Raw genomic sequence first — 19,952 nt, 5'->3', positions numbered from 1 at the left:
GCATTCGTTTTCTGTATAATAATTAATGGCTCAGCGTTCGTTGCCGTAAAAGAGTCAAATTATAATTTTTTTAAATTTATTTTTGTTCATATACGAGGTCTATTAGAAAAGTATCCGACCTTATTATTTTTTTCAAAAACTATATGGATTTGAATCACGTGTGATTACATCAGACATGCTTGAACCCTCGTGGGCATACGAGAGTTTTTTCACGCCTGTCGGTTACATCATTCGCCTGTGGGCAGTCTTTGAGTGAGGAGTGGCCCACCCTCTCGTCGATTTTTTTCATTGTTTAGGAATGGCTCAGAGACTGCTGCTTTGTTTGATCAAATTTTTTTCAAAACTGTAAGGCACAACTGAGTGGACACCAGTCGATAAATTCAGCTGGTTTTCGGTAAAAATTTTAACGGCTGATGAGAGATTTTGGTCTGGTAGTGTCGCCATAAGGACGGCCCACGGCGCCTGACGGCAATCTGCGCTTCGAGGCGGCAGCGTCTCGCCGTTTCAAGTTGAAAACTTCCACATTTCAGGCTCTGTTGATCCAGGAAGTCGTCAGAGAACAGAGAACTTTCAGAAGAAGTCGGCATGAGGAGTTTATTCGGACATTCCATTGTTAACGGACATTTTGTAATGAAAGAACGTGCGGGCAGAGTCGCATGTCAGGCCGGACCCGACCGCGGGGGGTCGCGACAGGAAAAACACCTCCGTTGGAAACCTTAACGGGCAAGTTGGAACATGCCCAAGCTGTTAAACAATTTCTCAGTTACTCACTTGTTGAAAGCCATCAAAAGCCGCCTGAATTTTACAAATGGTTTTCAACACGGAGGTGTTTTTCCTGTCGCGGCGCACACAGATTCGTCGAGTCCTCACGGAAATGACTCGGCGAATTTGCGCGCACGTCTTTCATTAAAAAAATGTCCTTAAACAGTGGAATGTCCGCATAAAGTCCTCATGCCGGCCTCTTCTGAATCTTCTCTGTTCTCTCACGACGTCCTGGGTGAATTAAGTCTTAAATTAGGATGTTTTCAGGTCAAAACAGGCCGACGACGGCGCCTGGAGGCAATGCACGACGTCCTGCTCTGTGGTAAGTCCTTACAGCGACAGAAACACCCCATAACCTCTCATCAGCCGTTAAACTTTTCACCGAAAACCAGCTTAATTTCTCGAATACTGTCCACTCGGATATTCCTCACAGGTCCAGAAAAAATGTTGATAAAGCAACGCACGCCGTCTCGAGCAGCGTGTGAAACAAAGGAATTCAGCCGAGAGGGCGGGACCACATCTCACTCAAAGCCCGCCCACAGGGAAATGACATCACCGACACGCATGAAAAACCTCACGCATGCGCACAAGGGTTCAAGCATAATTGGTGTAATCGCATGTCATTCAAATCCATATAGTTAAAAAAAAATAAAAGGGTCAGTTTATTATCTAATAGACCTCGTATTAATAATAATAGCAACAACAACAATAATAGTAATAATAACTCATAATAACTAATAATGCTACAATACAATTTTAGAGAAAGAGACAAAAAGAACCCGATGAAACAAAACAACAGAAAAGATAAAAAGAACTAACAATGAAAATAAATAAATACATATAGAAATAAATAACCGTTTCCTGTGGACACCTAGTGACTCTTACACCTCCACTTCATCCCTGTTTTATTTAAGTTTAATGACAATTTGTTTCGGTCAAACCATATTTTCAATTTGTTAATTTCTTGAGACGTAACAGTGTGATTTCCTCCAGAACTATCTGCCAAGCTAGAAAACTGCTGCATCCTAGTAAGAGCAGCATACTACTGGAATAAATTTGAATAAGGAAAGTTGTTTTTTTCCTCACCAAAATGGATGTTGCACGCACTGCAGTTTATTGTCTGGAATACTCCCAGATTGCATTTCAGAGCTTCTAGAATTCCAAAATTTTTGTGTGGGTGGTGTTTCAGCTTTTTTGTTTTTTACCACTTTCATCCCTGAATATGTCAGTCGTGAGTCACTTTTGTGCGGATTAAAGACACTAACTGGGACTCCTGTCTTGTTGGGAGAAAGAAATGAGAATCGTCCTCCGTTCTGTTCACACAGCTCCAAATGCTGCGCGGCTGTCTGCCGAGTCAAGTTAGAACAATAGAGTCCAGTCAGAATTAATAAATTCAAAGGGAAACACCATTTAAATCAATTGACACCTCTTTCCAAACATTGTAATACAAACAAACTGAAATCGATCAAAATGTTTTTTCCTCCCAAAATGAGATGTCCTGCGCTGATGTGCAGCAGCTGGCTGAGCTCGGCTCAGAGGTGTGTAGAGACATTCATGCAAAAATGTCTGAAAGGAAATGCTTTTGACAAAAACTGCAGATTTTTTTTTATTTATTATTATTATTATTATTGTGTCCAGAGATCAAGGATTCAGTGACCAATTTAAAAAGTGACCAATTTTGTAAACCTGTAAAGCCTACTTTTCGTACACAGAAAGTTCACAAGAGGAATCGATAAGGAATCGGATCGATAAGCGGAATCGATAATGGCATCGATATCAATAAAATCTTATCAATACCCATCCCTAGTCTTGAATATTGTGGTCATTTTTTGGTGTGCGTTTCTGCAGAAACGCGCTCCAAAGTGGGACTTTCACTTCCTTGTTCTCTCCTCTTTTGCTGGAGCAGTTACAGGGGAAACCAAGACTTCCTCTTTATCATTGGTGGAAAAATGCACAACCTAAACCAATCAAAAATGATCACCAACCCAAGTATTTGGTTGCTGAGGAGAGCCTCGCCATAAAGTCACCTACTGCCAACACTGCCTCCAGGTGGACAACAGGAGGAGTGACACTCCTAATCCGGCAGGAGGAGTAACACTCCTTCTGTTGTCGACCTGGTCAGGCCATTGATGTGCCTTTCTGTCTTGTGTTGGACAGGAATTGTTTTGTTTTTTTTTTTGGTTTTTTTTTTTTTTTGAGTGGTACAAATAATTTATGTGGCATCTTATTGCTTTGTAAATAGCTGTACAAAAAATACCTTAAGCATTTCCTGCATTTTAATGTAAATAGTTGTATATAACTTTGTTGTTTGCTACATTTGTACGTATGTTTTTGAAATTTACAATTTATATTTTCATTCTGTTATAAAAATGGTTTGTTAAATGTTTGTGGTTTTCAAAGTTAAAAAAAAATTCTCAAATTTTTTTGTGTGTGTGTGACTGTAGGTCCGTTGTGTTAATACAGTATGTCACACAGGTGAAGTTGTGCTGAAACAAACCATGACACCAAACAAAGCAAAGTAAGCACTTTAAGGTAAATTCTGAAGGTAAAACCAAAAGTAGTCAAAAACAGCGAATTATACCCTTGACCATGAGGGTTAAGGAAGTCGTAAGCCTAATTGGAGTTGGGCTTTTCCTTGTAGATCCTTTGGCAGCTCCTGACTGTAACTAATCCGTAACATACATACAACATATTTTGTCCGTTTTGTACATATAGTGGATTTTGTTTGTTTTATACATATAGTGGATTTCTATTATAGCGGACAAAATTCGCTGGGCCACCTAAATCCAGTATATGCCAGTTTTACTGTACATCATGTTTAAGATGGAATTTGCTGTCAGTTGACATTATTCAGGTGTTTATTCTGTTACATGGGCATGAAATATTCATGTGGAGGAAAATATGATAAACATTTAACATGCTTGTAAAAGTTTCATATTGATATGAAAAACATTTGTGAGGCGTTTTGTATCGTTGATGCAGGTGGACTTCAGGATCATGTGTGAAAATGCCATGATTTACAACAAACCTGAGACAATCTACCACAAAGCGGCTCGGAAAATGCTGCACTCTGGGATGAAGATCTTGAGCAAGGTACAAAACCAAAGTGCTCAGATTATTGTGACAAGAACAAACTCAACATTGTTGTTTATGTGTCTCAGTCATGCTGATGTGCTGTTCATTATGTGTTTGTGCCAAACTGTTGTTTGTTTGTTGTGTTTTTAGAGTAGCAGCATTTTCAAAGGATTTGTTTGTAGATGTACAAGTGAAAATATCACAATATTTACTCTGACAAATTTAAGATGAATGAACTTGTGCAGTACGGTGCACATATGTTAGGCACGTTTAATGTGCCAGACACTTTAATGCTGCTAAATATCAAAACTATATGAATAACATAGAAAAGCTGCAGTAATCTCTTCACGGATCATGTAATTTCTTTGCAAATGCTGTCAATTTGAATCTCCGTCTGCACTTGATGCGCATTTGCAGTGATTGGACATATGGGGGCAGCAGAGAGCTTTCTTAACGTTGTCAATGCTCACAAATAGTGTCTCCGCTCCTTAAGATAAATGCCGTTTTTGTTTTTAAAACAAGGTACATTTGTGTGTTCTGTTACTGTTCTTGCAATCTAAAACAACCAGCTGTGTTGCTGATTGAACCACGCTACCATGTTGGACTTTAGATAAATAGAACATTTAACAATTCTGCATTTAAAATTTAAAGCCGGAAGGTTTATAATTTCTGTAGACCAAATATTTGTGGCTGATTACTTAGGGTAGGGTAATGAAAAAAACCCAACTGATGTTGAGCAGGAAAAAAAGAAGATAACCAACGGTATTCATAAATTACAATACTCGTACTTCATACTCTGTGAGGGTCTTGGTGGAATACGATCATGTTCAAATTGGAAGTCATCTGAGATCCAATCATTTATGCTGTCTAGTTCACATTTGGTGATACAAGAAAGTGTGACTGACACACAGACTGAGTGTAATTCTGTGCAACACCCTCACACGTGTGTGCACACACACACACAAATATTTCTGGCTAACACTGGATGACATTAAAAGTCAAATAATTATTTATTTATTGTTGTTGTTAACATGTTAGTGGTAGAAAACATTTTCAACAAATATGTCCACTTTATTTTATTTTGGGGAGGTGATGGTCTAGTGGCTAAATGTTGGGCTTGAAACCAGAGGATCCACGGTTCAAATCCCACTCTGACTGGAAAATCACTAAAGGCCCTTGGGCAAGGTCCTTAATCCCCTAGTTGCTCCTGGTGTGTAGTGGGCACCTTGCATGGCAGCAGCATGACATTGGGGTGAATGTGAGGCATTGATGTGTAAAGCGCTTTGAGCATCTGATGCAGATGGAAAAGCGCTATACGTATATATGCAGTATATAAGTTTTGTTGATGGTAGAAGTTAGTGGCTGTCATTTTGGTCATTTGGTGCATATTAAATATGATCTGCTGTGATAAATTCACCAGAAGTATATGGTTTAGGTAATCAGAAAATGAAAAAAAAAATGTTCTAACTAAAATATACAACTTTATGTTTCAGAAAAACAGTTGTGAGTTCATTTAAGTGGTATACGGTGTAGCTGTGCGTTTACTTGTACAGCGGTTTTTTAAACGGGGTTTCTCTCTTACATCACATTTGTCCAAAGTGAGTAGAACAGAAAAGAGGTTTTATGATTTTAATTGTTTAAATATTAGTAAGGTTGTGAAAAAGAATGAAAGAAAGTCATCTTTTAACCACTAACCATTTAATTAACCTTTTTCCTCTCTCTCGCTCTCTCTCACTCTGTGCTGCTGCTGCTGAATGACCATAAACTCCTTTTCCTTTCTTAAAGGAGAGACTGGAGAGCCTGAAGCAGAGCATAGATTTCATGTCTGGCCTCGACCCTTCAGCCAAGAAGTCTTTCAAACTTGAGGAACGTGGGAACACCAGCTTAGGACGGATCCGAGAGGGGCCCGTGAGCACAGACTCCAGCCAGAGCTCGCAGACAGTCAGCACACCCAGGTCTGTAATCCTGTTAACGTTACGTAAGGCACACGTGTGATTTGTCACTTTAGTGTGGAGACACCGCATGGCAGTGTGAGGAATTCACGACTTTTGAACTGGGATGTTCTTTCTCAGTTAAACAGACGTGACCATTCAGCACTCACAGTCCTTAAAATAAGCCGTTTTATTTTGAAGCTGGCTGACTTGAGTAATCGCCTCAGGATGTCCAGTAGGTGAGTGCTGCCCATGATCAGAATAAACACTCCATGGGTTTTTTAAAATGTAAATACAAGCTGAAGCAGTGATCTTATCGACCCGTTAAAGCTTCTCTAACTCATTTAACTTGGGAAACAAAGGCATCAGTTGTTGGAAGCCTCCATCCTGTGTGTCTGTGTTGCTTTCTTGTTTTTCTGTGGCTCCTCAGTGAATCCGCTTTTCTCTGAGGATGTGTGGAATGCCTCTTGCTGCTGTTGTGGCTGTACATCTTTGAAATCAATCTGGAAAAAAACGGTGTTTTAAATCAGTGGGTTGTCACCTAAAGTTTTGGTTTCTCTTGTTCCAGACATCCAGATCTTCATAAAGCTTACAGGAACCATTGGCATTGGGTGCTGTAACATTTTGGGATAGATAATGATAACACCATAGACCCTGGAATTTTCATTCGTTTTTTACTTTTTTTTTTTTTTTTTTTTTACATCCCTCTGGCAGGCAGAATTTAGGGAGGTAGATGTTATTCTGTCTTGTCTTGGAAGCATAACTCCTGCTAAACCTGTTGGTAGGTTTCAGTGGGATGCCCAAAAATAAATTTTTGGTCTAGTTTATTCAGCAGGAGTTACAGATGAGTACATAAGCATTCAGTGACACCGTTCTTGTTATTTTACACCACCACCATTGTGGTGTTACACCATCACAATGGATTAAAAATGAAGCGATCCAATGTGATGGTTGTGCTGACTTTCAGCTTTTATTCTGTGTTCTGTGGTTGTTATATTGGTTAGTGTGACCCAACCTAATGGTCAGTCCTCTAAGTCTGCTTGCTTTTTTCCTTTTATTTAAAAAAAAACCACCAGAGGAAGATTCTCACCATTGTGCATGCTCATGCGCGGGGAAAGGTTTTTTTTTACCTCTACTCGTGCTGAGTTAGGTTGTGATTTAGGTTGTATAATTAAATTAAATTGAAGTGGTTTAACAAAAATATCACATTAACCTTGTAAGAATAAAATATTTTTATGATTGGAAACTTTAAAAATTGTCCGTAGGTGTGTGTGCAGGTGTGAATGTTTGTTTGTTTATATATGGCCCTGTGACAGATGGGCGTCCTGTCCAGGGTGTACCCCGCCTCACGCTCTATGACTGCTGGGGTAAGCTCCAGCCCCCCCCCCCCCCCCCCCCCCAATCTTTAATTGGAGTAAGTGGTTATAGATGGGTGAGTGAGTGGATAACTGATTGCCAAGCAGTTTCATAGTTGTGGCCTGTTTCCTCAATAGTTGATTTTATATAACGGCTGAGTGGATCCTTGTCATTTGATTGGTGCTTTGTATGTCACGTGACGTACCATTGCACGCTGCACACACACACACACACACACACCTATACGCACACAAACACAAAACAAATCGACTGCGCTGTAAGCCGTCTGGAGGCTGTTAGCAGGACGTTAGAGTGAAAAGCTGGACTTTTTTTCGCTGCACTGAGGAAGTAAGTACACAGTCTTTTTAAATTAATTTATTTCTTTGGGTGCACACAAGCGCTGTCTCAGTTGTGTGAGCGCATGCGTGCAGGGGACAACGATTTGATTAAGCTAAATGACGATGCTAGTTCGTGTAACACACACACACACACAAAATCCACTCTGCTGTAAGCTGTCTGGATGCATGAAGAGCTGTTCAGATGAAAAGCTGACATGATTTTTGGGCTGGACTGAGGAACTACACAATGTTGTTTTTTTTTTTTTTTTTTTTTTTTTTTTTGGAAGTCCGAATTCAGTGCTCAGCATCACGGACTACAAGGCACGATTTGGACTCCTATTTAAAGTTCGTGTTGGACTTTAGCAGCAGTGAAACACCAAAATGTAAGTCTGTTGTTTATAAATTGATATAATATCAAATGACAAGGATCTATTTTAACTGTTATATAAAACAAATAATGAATGTTTTTCCATTCTTTCAATGGAATGAATATTTAATTAGGTGAAAGCTGGAACAAACCATTCAATGAGGCAAATTAAATATTCGTACCATTGAATTCATAAACATTCATTATTTCTATACCATGTGTTGAATTCGCGTTTAGTTGGCATTCATTAGGAAGTCCAAAGAGGCGTTGAAAGACAGAAGTAAGTCGGCTCTGAGGCCCGTTGCTGATGGTGCTTATCTCAGGATTCAGTAGTGTGAAGCATAATAAGAGTCTATGACTTCCCCCTCTTTATCCCATATTACTTTCCCAAGGCCGGTAACCATTTACCAGGTGGGTGGACTGAGACTATGTTAATGAAGTGTCTTGTTCAAGGATGCAAACAAGTAGATTCCTGGGAATCAAACCCATCCCACTGAGCTACCTGCTCCACAACAAGCAGAAATGTAGGTAAAATAAACTAATTTATTTCCACGTCGAAAGGAGTCAGTTGAGGTGGCTCAGGCATCTTTTCCGGATGCCCCCTGGATGCCTCGCTGGAGAGGTGTTCCGGGCACGTCCCACTGGGAGGATGCCCCGGGGAAGACCCAGGACACGCTGGAGGGACTACATCTCTCGGCTGGCTTGGGAACACCTTGGGGTTCCCCCGGAGGAGCTAGGGGAGGTGTGTGTGGATCGGGAGGTCTGGGTGGCTTTGCTTGAGCTGCTGCCCCCGCGACCCGACTCCAGATAAAGCGGAAGAAGATGGATGGATGGATAAACTAATTTGGTACATTCTTTGAAAAGAAGGAATGCACCGGCGAGCTGAGAAACACCAAAGGATTTGGAAGACGTCTAAAGTGGAAGACAGCAGAATTCTTTCCATGGTGAATGAAAAAAACCTCTTCACATCTATCCAAATCAGGAACAGTCTGGAGGAACTCAGCGTGTCATTGTCAGCCTCTACAGTCAAGAGATTCCTTCCTGCATAAACGTGCAGTGTGCTGGTTACACTCTAGATCTCTCTTTGACAGGAAACACCCACAGATTGTTCTGCATTGTGACACACAGCGGCTCTGACCTTATCACCTTCAACAGCTTGACAAACAAAATCATCTTTATACCCGTGAGAGCAACAGCACAGGAAGTGACTTGAAACTCCTTATTTTATTTTATTTTTTATTTTGATGCATAAACTTTTCATCCTGCCTTCTGCTCTTTTATTATCCAAAAAAGAAGGTCATCTACAATCAGGGTTCCTACACAGTATGGAAAGTGTGGAATTAGATTTGAGTAATTTACAGATCTGGATATAAGTATGGATAACGGAGAAATATGTGTTTCCAGACTTTTGCCACAACATTGTACATTAAAATGTAGCCTAAAATTTAGATAAAATGTTTGGACCAGAGAAATGTGTTGTTAGCAGTGGTGGTGCCCAAGTGGTTAGTGCGCTTGGTTTCAGTGAAGAAGGTTCCCGGTTCAAACCCCACCCCTGCTACATTTCTTCATGCACTGTGGAGTTAGGTCAGGAAGGGCCAAATCAGGATGCAGAGCCACTTTGGATTTGTTGTGGCGAGCCTGAATGAAAAACAAGAGAGCATCTCAAAGGACTATTTAGCTATTTACTAGCTAATTTACTTCAGATTGTCTCCATGCAAACTCTAGTCTGCAAAATCTGAATTTTATGGTTTCTTCTGTTACATGGGGGTGAAATATTCAACTGGAGGAAAATATAATAAACATTTAACGTCCTCTAAAACTCAAATATTGATGTGAAAAACATTTGTGTATTGTTTTGCACAACATAAATTGTCAGTATCCCAGAAATGCTGACATCATCAATTGATGAAAAAATCTGTGTTATTGCATTTCCCATTTATTTAAGTAAATAAGAATCATTTAAGCCCAAATCAGTGTTCCTGAGAACTAAAAGTGACATTGGTAACAATGAATAGTAGATGCAGCTTTACTTGTATCGGTTTTTATTTTTGTTCATGTTAAGACTATCATTTGTTATAAAAGCACAAATTGCTAAAGTCAAATATTTAGATAAATGTAGAGAGAGAACAGTAACTATCTTATGCAAATATGTGATTTTTATGGAATAGTAATAATACCAGATTCTAATCCATGTGGCAGACTGTGGATTCTATTCTGTCATCTTTCCAATATGAGAAAATATGGTTTTTGTGACTAAATGAGCAAGAAAGTGGGACTGAGAAATGGCTCTCATTTATCTTATTAATTGCACCAGATTGCATGTATTATTTTCCCGCAGACCCCCCCCTAGCTGGAGCAGCCCCAAGGTCATGTTTTTTTTTTTTCTCTCTCTCTTTTCTCAATTACACTTTCATAACACAAATTTTGGGCTCCACTAAATATTACCATGTGTCATACAGTGGAGGTTCACAGTTAAATTTTTCAACAATTTATTTAAATAAATGAGTACGTACTTGTATGGTGAAATCTCCAAAGCCTGAAAATTTAAGTATGGAAAAGTTTGGAATTTTTAGATGTTAAATGTGTAGGAACCCTGAAAACTGAGTCCGGATGCCTGTTACTGACGTCAACAAATACTTGACACTTTATGAAAGGAGTGAACATTGATCGTAGGTGTTAATCAAGCAGTTGTTCTTCCTGAAAGGTTCAGCTGTACATAAACAAACCTCTTTTCATTCACACTCAAAGCATCTTGTCTGACTTTTTCTCAATCTGTGATTCACTTGCAGACAGGACAAAGATGCCAAGGATGAAGCCATGAAGGCAGAGAAAGAGCTCGAGGAAATCCGCAAGGTCATCGAGGACTCTGGAGGAAAGCTGTCCAACCGAGTACTGCAGAGTGACGTGTGTTAAACTGACATTTTCTTCTCTACACTAATGAAAATATCCTGACACCTGCTGCCACACAAGTAAAGTTATGGCAAAGTATCTTAAAACCCCCAGCTGGGAAACTTCTTTTAGTTTCCACAATGTAGGATACAAATCTGTTTTCCAGTCTTAAAAAAAAAAAAAATAACAGGATACGGCTACAGGTACGTGATATTTTCACACAGTGGCGCTGTGACATTGAACGTATACGACAGAACTCAGCAGTGTATTATAGTACTATAGTGTGTTTCAGTTGGAACGCCCCTGAAGTCGTAATTTTATCTCAAGTCAAGTTACCAATCAACATGGTTGCTCGGTGTATCAACAGGAAGTGAAAATTAGATTATACTGTTTTTTTTTGGTTTGTTTTTTTTTTTGCACCAGTCGTACACACAGTAAAGGCTGATTTATCCCACTCCACAGCTGCACGTCCATAGCGACGCAGAGCCTTTTGCATTGTTGCGAACCCTCTCTGGCCCCTCTACGTAGCCTTACATGTGCCTCTCAAAAATTGTAACTCCACGTTGAGATGGCAGAGACTGCACAGGCTGTTTCTGGAATCTAACTTTCCCTTGTCTCCCAACATCGCCATATTTAAGTGTTTGCAGTGCGCTCGGCATGGAACAATTGAAAATCTGCCTGTTCCTGCCAAATTTGCCTGTTAAAAAAAAAACAAAACATGTGGAGTGTTACTGAATGGAAAAAGGTTGCACTACAGTCACAGGTATGATACTATGTTTTGTTGAATATCTAGTCATTGTGCTATGCAGTGATCTATTACTATGGTTTGTGTCATACCTGGAAATGGACACATGAGATTGATGTGCAGGGGAAAGGCAGCATCAGCACCAATCGGATGGGGAGCATCGGTCCTGATCCTGGGAACCATCACTAATGGGGGCAGCTTCAGCTTATGGTCGAGTGCCATTTATCCAGATGTGGTCTCCCTGAAAATGCTGCCATTGCTGTTCCATCCACACCCTTCCATGTCCACCATTGTCAACCAATACCTGGCATCACCTGTAAGCAAGCACCTTTACAGCCTGAAGTAGTCACTCCTGGCATATGGCGGCACAGTGATGTTCACATGCTTTCTGTGGAGGCTTTCAACACAGTTTGTGAAGGTCCATAGTCGCCAAAAATTGCTGTCCACAGCAAGGCGCTGTGGAAGCGCTCTGGCTCTGATACAATACCAGAGACCGTGCTGGATGCCATTTTGTTGGCTTCCACCAGAGGCTGAAATTCGTAGCATCACAGCCAGTCTTTGAGTGACATCAGCTGGAATGCTGTGTGTGCACTGATGCTGTATGAGTGGTTGTACACTACGAAGAAGGTCGTCCAAACTGTCAGCCGACTTACAAATATACCTGAAGTGTATTTTTTTTCATTCATGTCTTGAAGAGATCGAACAAGTGTTGAACATTCGTCTGTCCTCTATCAATTCATTCACTGGATGCACAGACCACCTCCACACCTGTCTCCTCTTTCATTCTCATCTCAGCATTTGCAATAAATGCATTTGCTGTTCAGTGTTGATCAGCTCCATCTCCGCTTGACTTTCCCTCTGTTACCATCTTTCACTGTGTGTGGGGAGGAAAAAAGCTGGAAGGTAAATAAACTATCAACAGTTTTGACCACAGAAGTCACAGTAGGCCAGTCTTCATAAAAAAGTTGCAACCCCTACTGTTCTGATGGTAAATTTCATTGCGACACCCACAAGTGCGACAGAGAATTTCGAAAGGTTCACAACTGTGTTGAAGCGATTGCATGGCTACAGACCTATGGAGTAATAGAAGCATAAATAATCCTTAAAGTCTGACTGCACTCTGGACACGTTGCTGTGGTGTTTTATGTGGGAAACACCATGTAATGTGTTGTTTATCCATTGTCGTTGCTGATATTGGATAAGCTGATAGATGTTGCTAACGACGACGGGTTACACACGGCCCTACAAACTGAGCAGTAAGTTGAACACTGTAACATGTATTTGTTTTGTAGCTTTCTTCATTCTGAAAAGGCTTTCTTGGAGGCGCCCACCTTGTTTTTCAACTGGTAGTGTTGTCAAAGTTGGAATCTGTTTAACTCAGGTGCTTTTTAAAAATCGATTCACGTCCAAATCGCGATTCTTATTTATTACGATTCTGAATCTATCCAAAATGTCCAAGAATCGATTTTTAAAAAGCATTTTCTAAACATTTTCTTGCTTACTCGCTGCGTGTACTGTTTGTCAGGCAACGGCTTCCGTACTACAGTGTCCCCGGGGGGGTCCGGCGTGCTTCAAATACTCGTGAGCTGCAGAGTTCAGTGGCTGTAGCTTAGCCTGGCAGATGAAAAGCTAATTCAGCCAGCACCGTCTTTGCTGAAGGCAAATGTTTGGGCGCATTTTGGATTTTATTATTTGCTGCGTAGGAAGGAGCTTGACATGACTTATGCAGTGTGCAAAATCTGCAAAATGAAACTCATGTACTTCGGAAACACTTCAAATCCGCAAGCCCACATGCTACGTCATCACCCGGAGCTAAAAGAGGGGAGCAGCGGTCTCTGCCGAATACTGACCAGTGCTTCGCTAAACTGCCAGCCAACTCCGAATGAGCAAAGCAGATGAGTACATTTACATCTAGAATCACTTGATTAACCTTGTAAAGCTGCATTTTCTTAAACATAAACATTTTTTAAGTAATATAACTATTTCCCAGAGCTCTTTGAATCGAAAATCGATTCTGAATCGAATTGAATCGTGAGTTGTTGAACGATTCACATCCCTAGTGTCTGTGCGCCACTGTGTGGAAATCCCTTGTATTTGTAGACCTCTCCAATAAATGTTTTTTGTGTGGTTGTTGCCTTTCTGAGCATGTGTACTTTATTTGTTGTGTAGCTGGAGTTTACACGGCAGAAGGTGGACGGCTCCACAACGCTCGCCATCCTCAATCCTGCCGATCCATCAGTGGGAGGTGAGCAGTGTTTAAACTAAGAAGGTCAGGCGGCAGGAGAGGTGCCAACATGTCGTCGTGTGCTTTTGCAGATGCGGGTTACTGTCCGGTGAAACTGGGCATGATGTTCAATCGGCTGCAGAGCGGTGTGAACACACTGCAGGGCTTCAGAGAGGACAAGAGGAATCGGATCACTCCAGGTAGTCTTTGTTGTCTTGTCTTTCCTCACGGTGCTCTGTGCTCGAGTAGAAGTAACATCCGTCACTGGTAATTCCACAGTGTCCTACGTGAACTACGGGCCTTTCACCTCCTATGCACCTGCCTATGACTCCAGTTTCGCCAATGTCAGTAAGGACGAGTCCGATCTCATCTACTCGTTCTATGGAGAGGAATCCAGTCTGCAAGGCTCAGAAAGGTATGCACCGCGTGGCTGCTATCGCACCCCAGATCTGCTGCATTTACATAAAACATCACTGCATGCAGTCCTCCCCAATTACTCAGTGACTCCCAGTTGTGGATGTGCAACATTTATGTTGTTTCCTTCCCTTTGAGTGTGTATTCTAACCTGCGTCTCTAAAGACAGACCTGGTCTAGGACCGCTGTGTGTCCATGTGGTTGATGTCTGCTCAGTGTCTTGACAAAGGCTTTGTGTCAAGCTGCAAACCAGTACATAAGGTCAACTCGCTGGGACCTCAATTTGTGTTTCGATTCTAGTTGTGGCCACCAGGGGCAGCATTTCAGAAACTTCATGTACCTTACCAAAGACTTCATATATCAAAGTGAAACATGGTACACCAGAACCACTAAGGCCTTGTCAGGTTTGACTTTGGGGATGATTAGATTTTAATTGTGGCCACCGGTGGCTGAGTTTTAGAAGTGTTGTATATGTTGTTGTTTTTTTGAACACAAAATTTGTTTCAATCCATCACGGTACATAAGACTTGCTAAGGTCTCTGACACATTTGATGTTGGCCATGGTTTGACTGTTATTGTGGCCACAAGGGGGCAGATTCTCAAACATTATGTACACAAGAACTCTACAAGGTCTTCATGGATTGTGATATTAAGACCTTATAAGTACAGGTGTTAAGCTCTGTGACTCAGGTTAGGGTAGGTTTTGCCTTCATTTATCTAATGGGGGTCACCTTAATGCAGCCCCCTTTAAACCATATCAAATTTGCTGTTTTTGCTTCTGTACATCATGGCTTAAAGTTCTCCGTCACCATGACGGATTTCCATCATTTGGAAAATTTAACCACACATACGCGTGCGCACGTGGTATCATGCATGTTTTGGGGCCGAAATATGATACTCTCACTGTCAAAGCAACATCCCATTCTGCACTAATCAAAGCAGCAGCAATGTCAGCGTGGACTGTGGAGGAAGGGACTGTGTGAATTTTCCTTCCTCTCCGCTCTGTTTTCTGCTTGCATGAGCCAGGGTCCTTCTCCTCCCTGTCTTCGTGAGAACATTGGCAGATACTCCCCAAGTAGAGCGGGGCATGGCTTTGCTTTGAACCAGTGAAGCATTGATCCGTCTCACTGCTTCGATAGTATGTTGTATTATTTCGCTTGATCTTAATTTTCCCCTGCTAAAACCCTAAAGAGCATATGTCTGTGAGTAATATTTACCTTTTTTTATATTAAACTGACCTGTTATGGTCTTCTGAAACAGTTGATAGATGTATTTTATAACTTAAAAAAGGGACCAGTGCTAACGCGTTAGCATGTCTATGGCGTTTTCAGTGTTAAAGTTAGCATTAAGCTGTTCATGTGCATTTGTTTTCTGTATAATAAATAATGGCTTAGCGTTTGTTGTCATAAAAGAGTCAAATGTATTATGAATTGCAATATTTTTTATTTATATATTAATAATAATAGCAACAACAACAAAAGTAATAACTAATATTGCTACAGTACAATTTTAGAGAAAGACAAAAAGAGCCTGATAAAACAAAACACAACAGAAAAGGTAAAACCAACTAACAATGAACATAAATAAATAAATATAGAAATAAATAACTGTTTACTGTGAACACCTAGTGATTCTTAAACCTCCACTTCATCCCTGTTTTATTACACCAGAAAAAAATAAAATACAGTAAACTGCACATTTGCATCTTTTTTCATGAAAATATCTTATTAAATATAGCATATTACACTTTAGTCAGGCCTTTACAATACTTTTGTGGACTTGCTGTAATATGTTGTCAGTGGTTGAGATAGTTGCTGTAGGCATCTAAAAATGCTCATAATCGCGTGAAACCTGATGGAAATCTTTGTGGTGTGTCGGTGATGTATGTATGTACAAAATAAAACAAAACACTACTCCAGGTATGTTTTTGACGAGAATATAACATCATAACTTTATTACAAGCTCAAACGTTGATGTTGCGTGGCAAAGGCCTTTTAATAATAACTCACTTCAAGAAATAATGGCAAAACTCACATGTAAATAAAAAAAAAAAAAAACAAACAACAAAAAAAAGATGAATCGATTACTAAAATAATCGTTAGTTGCAGCCCTAGTTTGTTTTACGAGTGAGAGCATTTTACCAATTAAATGTGAATAAGCCAGTTTTGAGTTTCTCAGTGCGCATGCATTTTCAAAACTGGTGACAGCGTTACTTTGTGCACAGCAGAACAACGTTGTCAGTTGCTTTAGGCCCTAATTTTGTATTTTACTGACTGTACAGCCAACAACACAGCATTGGTGCATTCACCGGATTAGAACCGATCAAAATACTACAGAAGACGAAGAATTCTTACTTGACTGTTTGAAGTGAGTTTTCTTTGTTTCAGAGGACTTCATACCCATTAAAATTCACCAGAATATACAAAATTTGACTTGCTCTTTTTAAAAATTTCTGGGGGAGATCCCTCAGACCCCCATAATCAATACTGTGTTTTTACTTCACAAGGCTTCATACCTGTTAAAATTCACCAGAATACACAAAGTTTGACTTGGTCTTTTAAAAATGTTCTGGGGGGGGCACTCCCAGACCCCCAGAATCAAGACTACACCCCGCTCCCCACCACCCTTTTATGTACCTTTATGTTCAAGTTTTGCATTCTTTTTATGCTTTGTCTGGCTCTCCTTAGAGGCTATTTAGAATAGATTTGTTTGCTGTATAATGTGTTTATTGTATTTATTGAGGAAAAAAGAGTGTGCCCCCACTACGCCACATTTTAGGGAATTGCTGGCATTGATTTTTGCCAGGAAAAAATTTCAGTCAGATGAAAATTTATTGCTTTAACCCATGCTGTACACGCACTGTGTGATGCTTCAACAAAACCAGAGTTGTCCTATTTCTAAATTTAACATCACGATACAAGAACACTCCATAATGTGCTCTTCCTGAACTTTCCGTCCTGCTGCCTCGTGGTTGCAGCACTCCAACACTGCATCTGATCATATTTTAAGACCAACATGCAAGGATACTTATTTGCCATCTTAGGACAGTTTTCCATCTTTTTGTAAATTCTTGCCGTCTAAAAGAACGCTCTTGTGAAGATAGTAAATGTGCAACAATGGCTCGATGTTCCAGACAATTTTCAAACTGCTGCTTCTTAGTAAGGGCATAATATTACTGGAGTGAATTTGAAGTGTTTTTTCTCACTAAAATGGATGCTGCATTCACTGCAGTTTATTGTCTGGAATAGTCTCAGATTGCATTTCAGAGCTTCTAGAATTCCAAACTTTTTGTGCAGGTGGTGTTGGGGGGTAAATTTGGGTTACAGCTTTTTTCAGGTAAATATGTTTAGTAATAGATATTAACAGGTGGTAATATGGTTATTCCATTTTAGAATTGTTTTGTAAACAGTTTAAACTGCTTTGTAAGCTATTGTGTTTTATTCTGTACATGTTCCTACAGGATGCACAACATGCATTCAAAAGCCACATGTTGTGCCATACTGCATGAGATCACAAGAGAAATTTAACAGCTGTTTCAGGTCCAAATTTAGTCCAGAGAATGCACCACAGGGCACTTACATTCTCAAAATTTCCTGGGGAAGGGGGGTGGGGGGGCATCCGCCCCCCAGACTTCCCCTGAGTTTTCCAAACGCCTACGGCATTTGGGGTAACTTTTGCTATCTTGACTATTATAAATGAATCACATTGCTGTCTTTTTTTTTTCTCTCTCCTAAGCATCCATGAACATGCATATGTTTGCATGCACAATGCTTTTTAAACAATATGGCTACTGGGTGTAATGCTGTGTGCTGCTTTGCGCTGGTGCGAGATTGAGCCCTAAATCTTAAGGCCCTGTCACACCTTGACAATTTAGCCTGTGTAGGCCAACCATATTAAAAACTCTAGCGCACGTCTAATAAATTAATTCTGCTGTCACACCTTAACGATTAGCCAGCGTCTGCCAACAGCCCCGTTTCCTGCCAGTGGTTTGGATCGGTACTGCACGGTGTGGTGCCAGTTGGAGTAATTACTTTTTTTTTTTTTTTTCCATTTTTATCTTGGTGGACCATTTTCATTGTGTACAAAATGCTGATGAGTGGACTGGCTGTGGGAAACGCTGCCGTGAATGAATGGAGTGCTGTGACTCTTTAAATGTTTAACGCACCGAGTGCCTGCTTTCAGGTCTGCTGATTAGGTCATCACAGACCTGAATAATGAAACGCTGTGATGATTTAAACTTTTAAAGCGCCAGTCGTCCGCGATCAGGTGTGATCTGAATGAAGTACTGTGTGAGCCATCAGTGTGGTGATCACCGACAGCGCTTTAAATGTTTAAACAGCACATTAATCAGGCGTGATCACACCACAGCGGCGGCGCTTTAAAAGTTTAAATCATCACATCACCTCTGTGTGATCAGAATGCGACACGGGCATCCTCTGAGAAACACACCTGTGGCAGAAAAACCAGAGGGACTTGTTTTAAATTGTTGCATTTCCAGCCCTGAATTAAAGTATTTTCTGAAGTCATTTTCAAAAATCAGGAGCTTTATGTGGATTCATGTCCGTCTGTGATGGTGAATTGGACTGCAATGAACAGGTCAGATTTTCTCAGTTTGTGAACGAAACAGTCGTTCTGCATGAGGGCTGCAGGTTTCAGCCAATCATTGGCCAGCATTAATGGACGCATTTAGACTTATGAGTAAATTACAAGAAACGTGTGCCAACAATCACATAACTTACCTACAACTTATTTCCAGCATGTGCGGGACGTGAGTCACATGCTGGTATGCGTTGAAAATTTTCACCACGCCCAAAGTTTTTTGAGGAGCTCAGCGTATTAGCACATACATCAGCAAACCTCAACGTGTTTCAGCCTGCTCTTAACTTTTAAAAAAAACTTACCCTCAACTTATTAGACTTATGCCGCTTTTTTAATGCCATTGGCATACGCTGGCTAAATCATCAGGGTGTGACAGGCCCTTTACATTTTTCTTCACCACAAAACACTATTATCATTTTGTTTTCTACACACTGGCTGAAAAAGGAGGGAAAAGTGACGACTGTGAACATTGACGTGTTTTGGCAGCCTGTCAGAGTTGCTGAGCAAACCAGACGAGTACATGTACAAACTGGCCGACAATCTTCTGGATGCCATGACTAACGGGGAGCACTCCAAAACCCTGAAGGAGGCGGAGCTTGTAAGAACGTGTCAGTGAGTTTAAGCGCACAATGAAAAGAAACACGTGACTGAATTTGTCCCCTTTTGCCGCTTAAACAGGATGCTCCAAAAACACCTGAGGACAAAGATGATAGCACAGAGGTAAGAAAAGAAAAAAAGTCTGCAGCTTTCTTCCTGACTTATAAAGTCTTTGTTACTGGTTGAATGAAGCCTTAATTACTCTGTAAAAGCTCTGGAGTGTTTCAGCATAAAATCTGGGTTTTGATATTTTATTTGTAAAAAGTTTGCGTGGCTTCAGCTCTCATTCACACGTGGGAAAACTTTCCCCCGCATGTGGCGGCTCTGGCTTGTGCGCTCTGAGCGGCTGAATGGCTCCTCAGAGCGGCAAAGGAAAAGCCGCCATCAGATACACAGCAGCCCTCTGTGCGTTTGCTATGTTTGGCTGCGCTTCAGTTTGCTTTCATCTCCTGCCCGAGTGTTGCAGCTTTTCAGGAGATGAACACACAAAGCTTCGTTAGGCCTGTAGACAGTTTTTGTAATCTGACCGTGTGCGTTCCTCTCTCAGGTAACAGACCTGGAATCACCAAACCTCAGCAGGATGGACTTGCTGTTTTCAGCTGTCGGCTCACAGATGTGTGAGGAGCTGTCTGGGGGTAAGATCTCTGACACACTG

At 40.8% G+C, this 19,952-nt stretch overlaps 1 protein-coding gene across 3 annotated transcripts in view; it reads left to right on the top strand.

Annotated features, from left to right (window-relative positions):
- brd7 (bromodomain containing 7) overlaps positions 1-19,952 on the top strand; it is a 28,573-nt gene that overhangs the window by 6,562 nt on the left and 2,059 nt on the right. For 2 of the 3 annotated variants that reach the window (XM_034186043.1, XM_034186056.1), the window contains exons 6-14: positions 3,745-3,855; positions 5,623-5,792; positions 10,619-10,733; positions 13,633-13,708; positions 13,780-13,887; positions 13,967-14,102; positions 19,187-19,298; positions 19,379-19,424; positions 19,825-19,932. In XM_034186043.1, the coding sequence (XP_034041934.1) occupies positions 3,745-3,855; positions 5,623-5,792; positions 10,619-10,733; positions 13,633-13,708; positions 13,780-13,887; positions 13,967-14,102; positions 19,187-19,298; positions 19,379-19,424; positions 19,825-19,932 (982 nt within the window). The remainder of the gene's footprint in view (positions 1-3,744; positions 3,856-5,622; positions 5,793-10,618; positions 10,734-13,632; positions 13,709-13,779; positions 13,888-13,966; positions 14,103-19,186; positions 19,299-19,378; positions 19,425-19,824; positions 19,933-19,952) is intronic. The other variant, XM_034186050.1, reaches the window with a different exon arrangement.

Source organism: Thalassophryne amazonica, chromosome 2 (assembly GCF_902500255.1).
Source record: "Thalassophryne amazonica chromosome 2, fThaAma1.1, whole genome shotgun sequence".
Taxonomy (NCBI): Eukaryota; Metazoa; Chordata; class Actinopteri; order Batrachoidiformes; family Batrachoididae; genus Thalassophryne; species Thalassophryne amazonica.
This window is presented reverse-complemented; position numbering and strand designations above follow the sequence as displayed.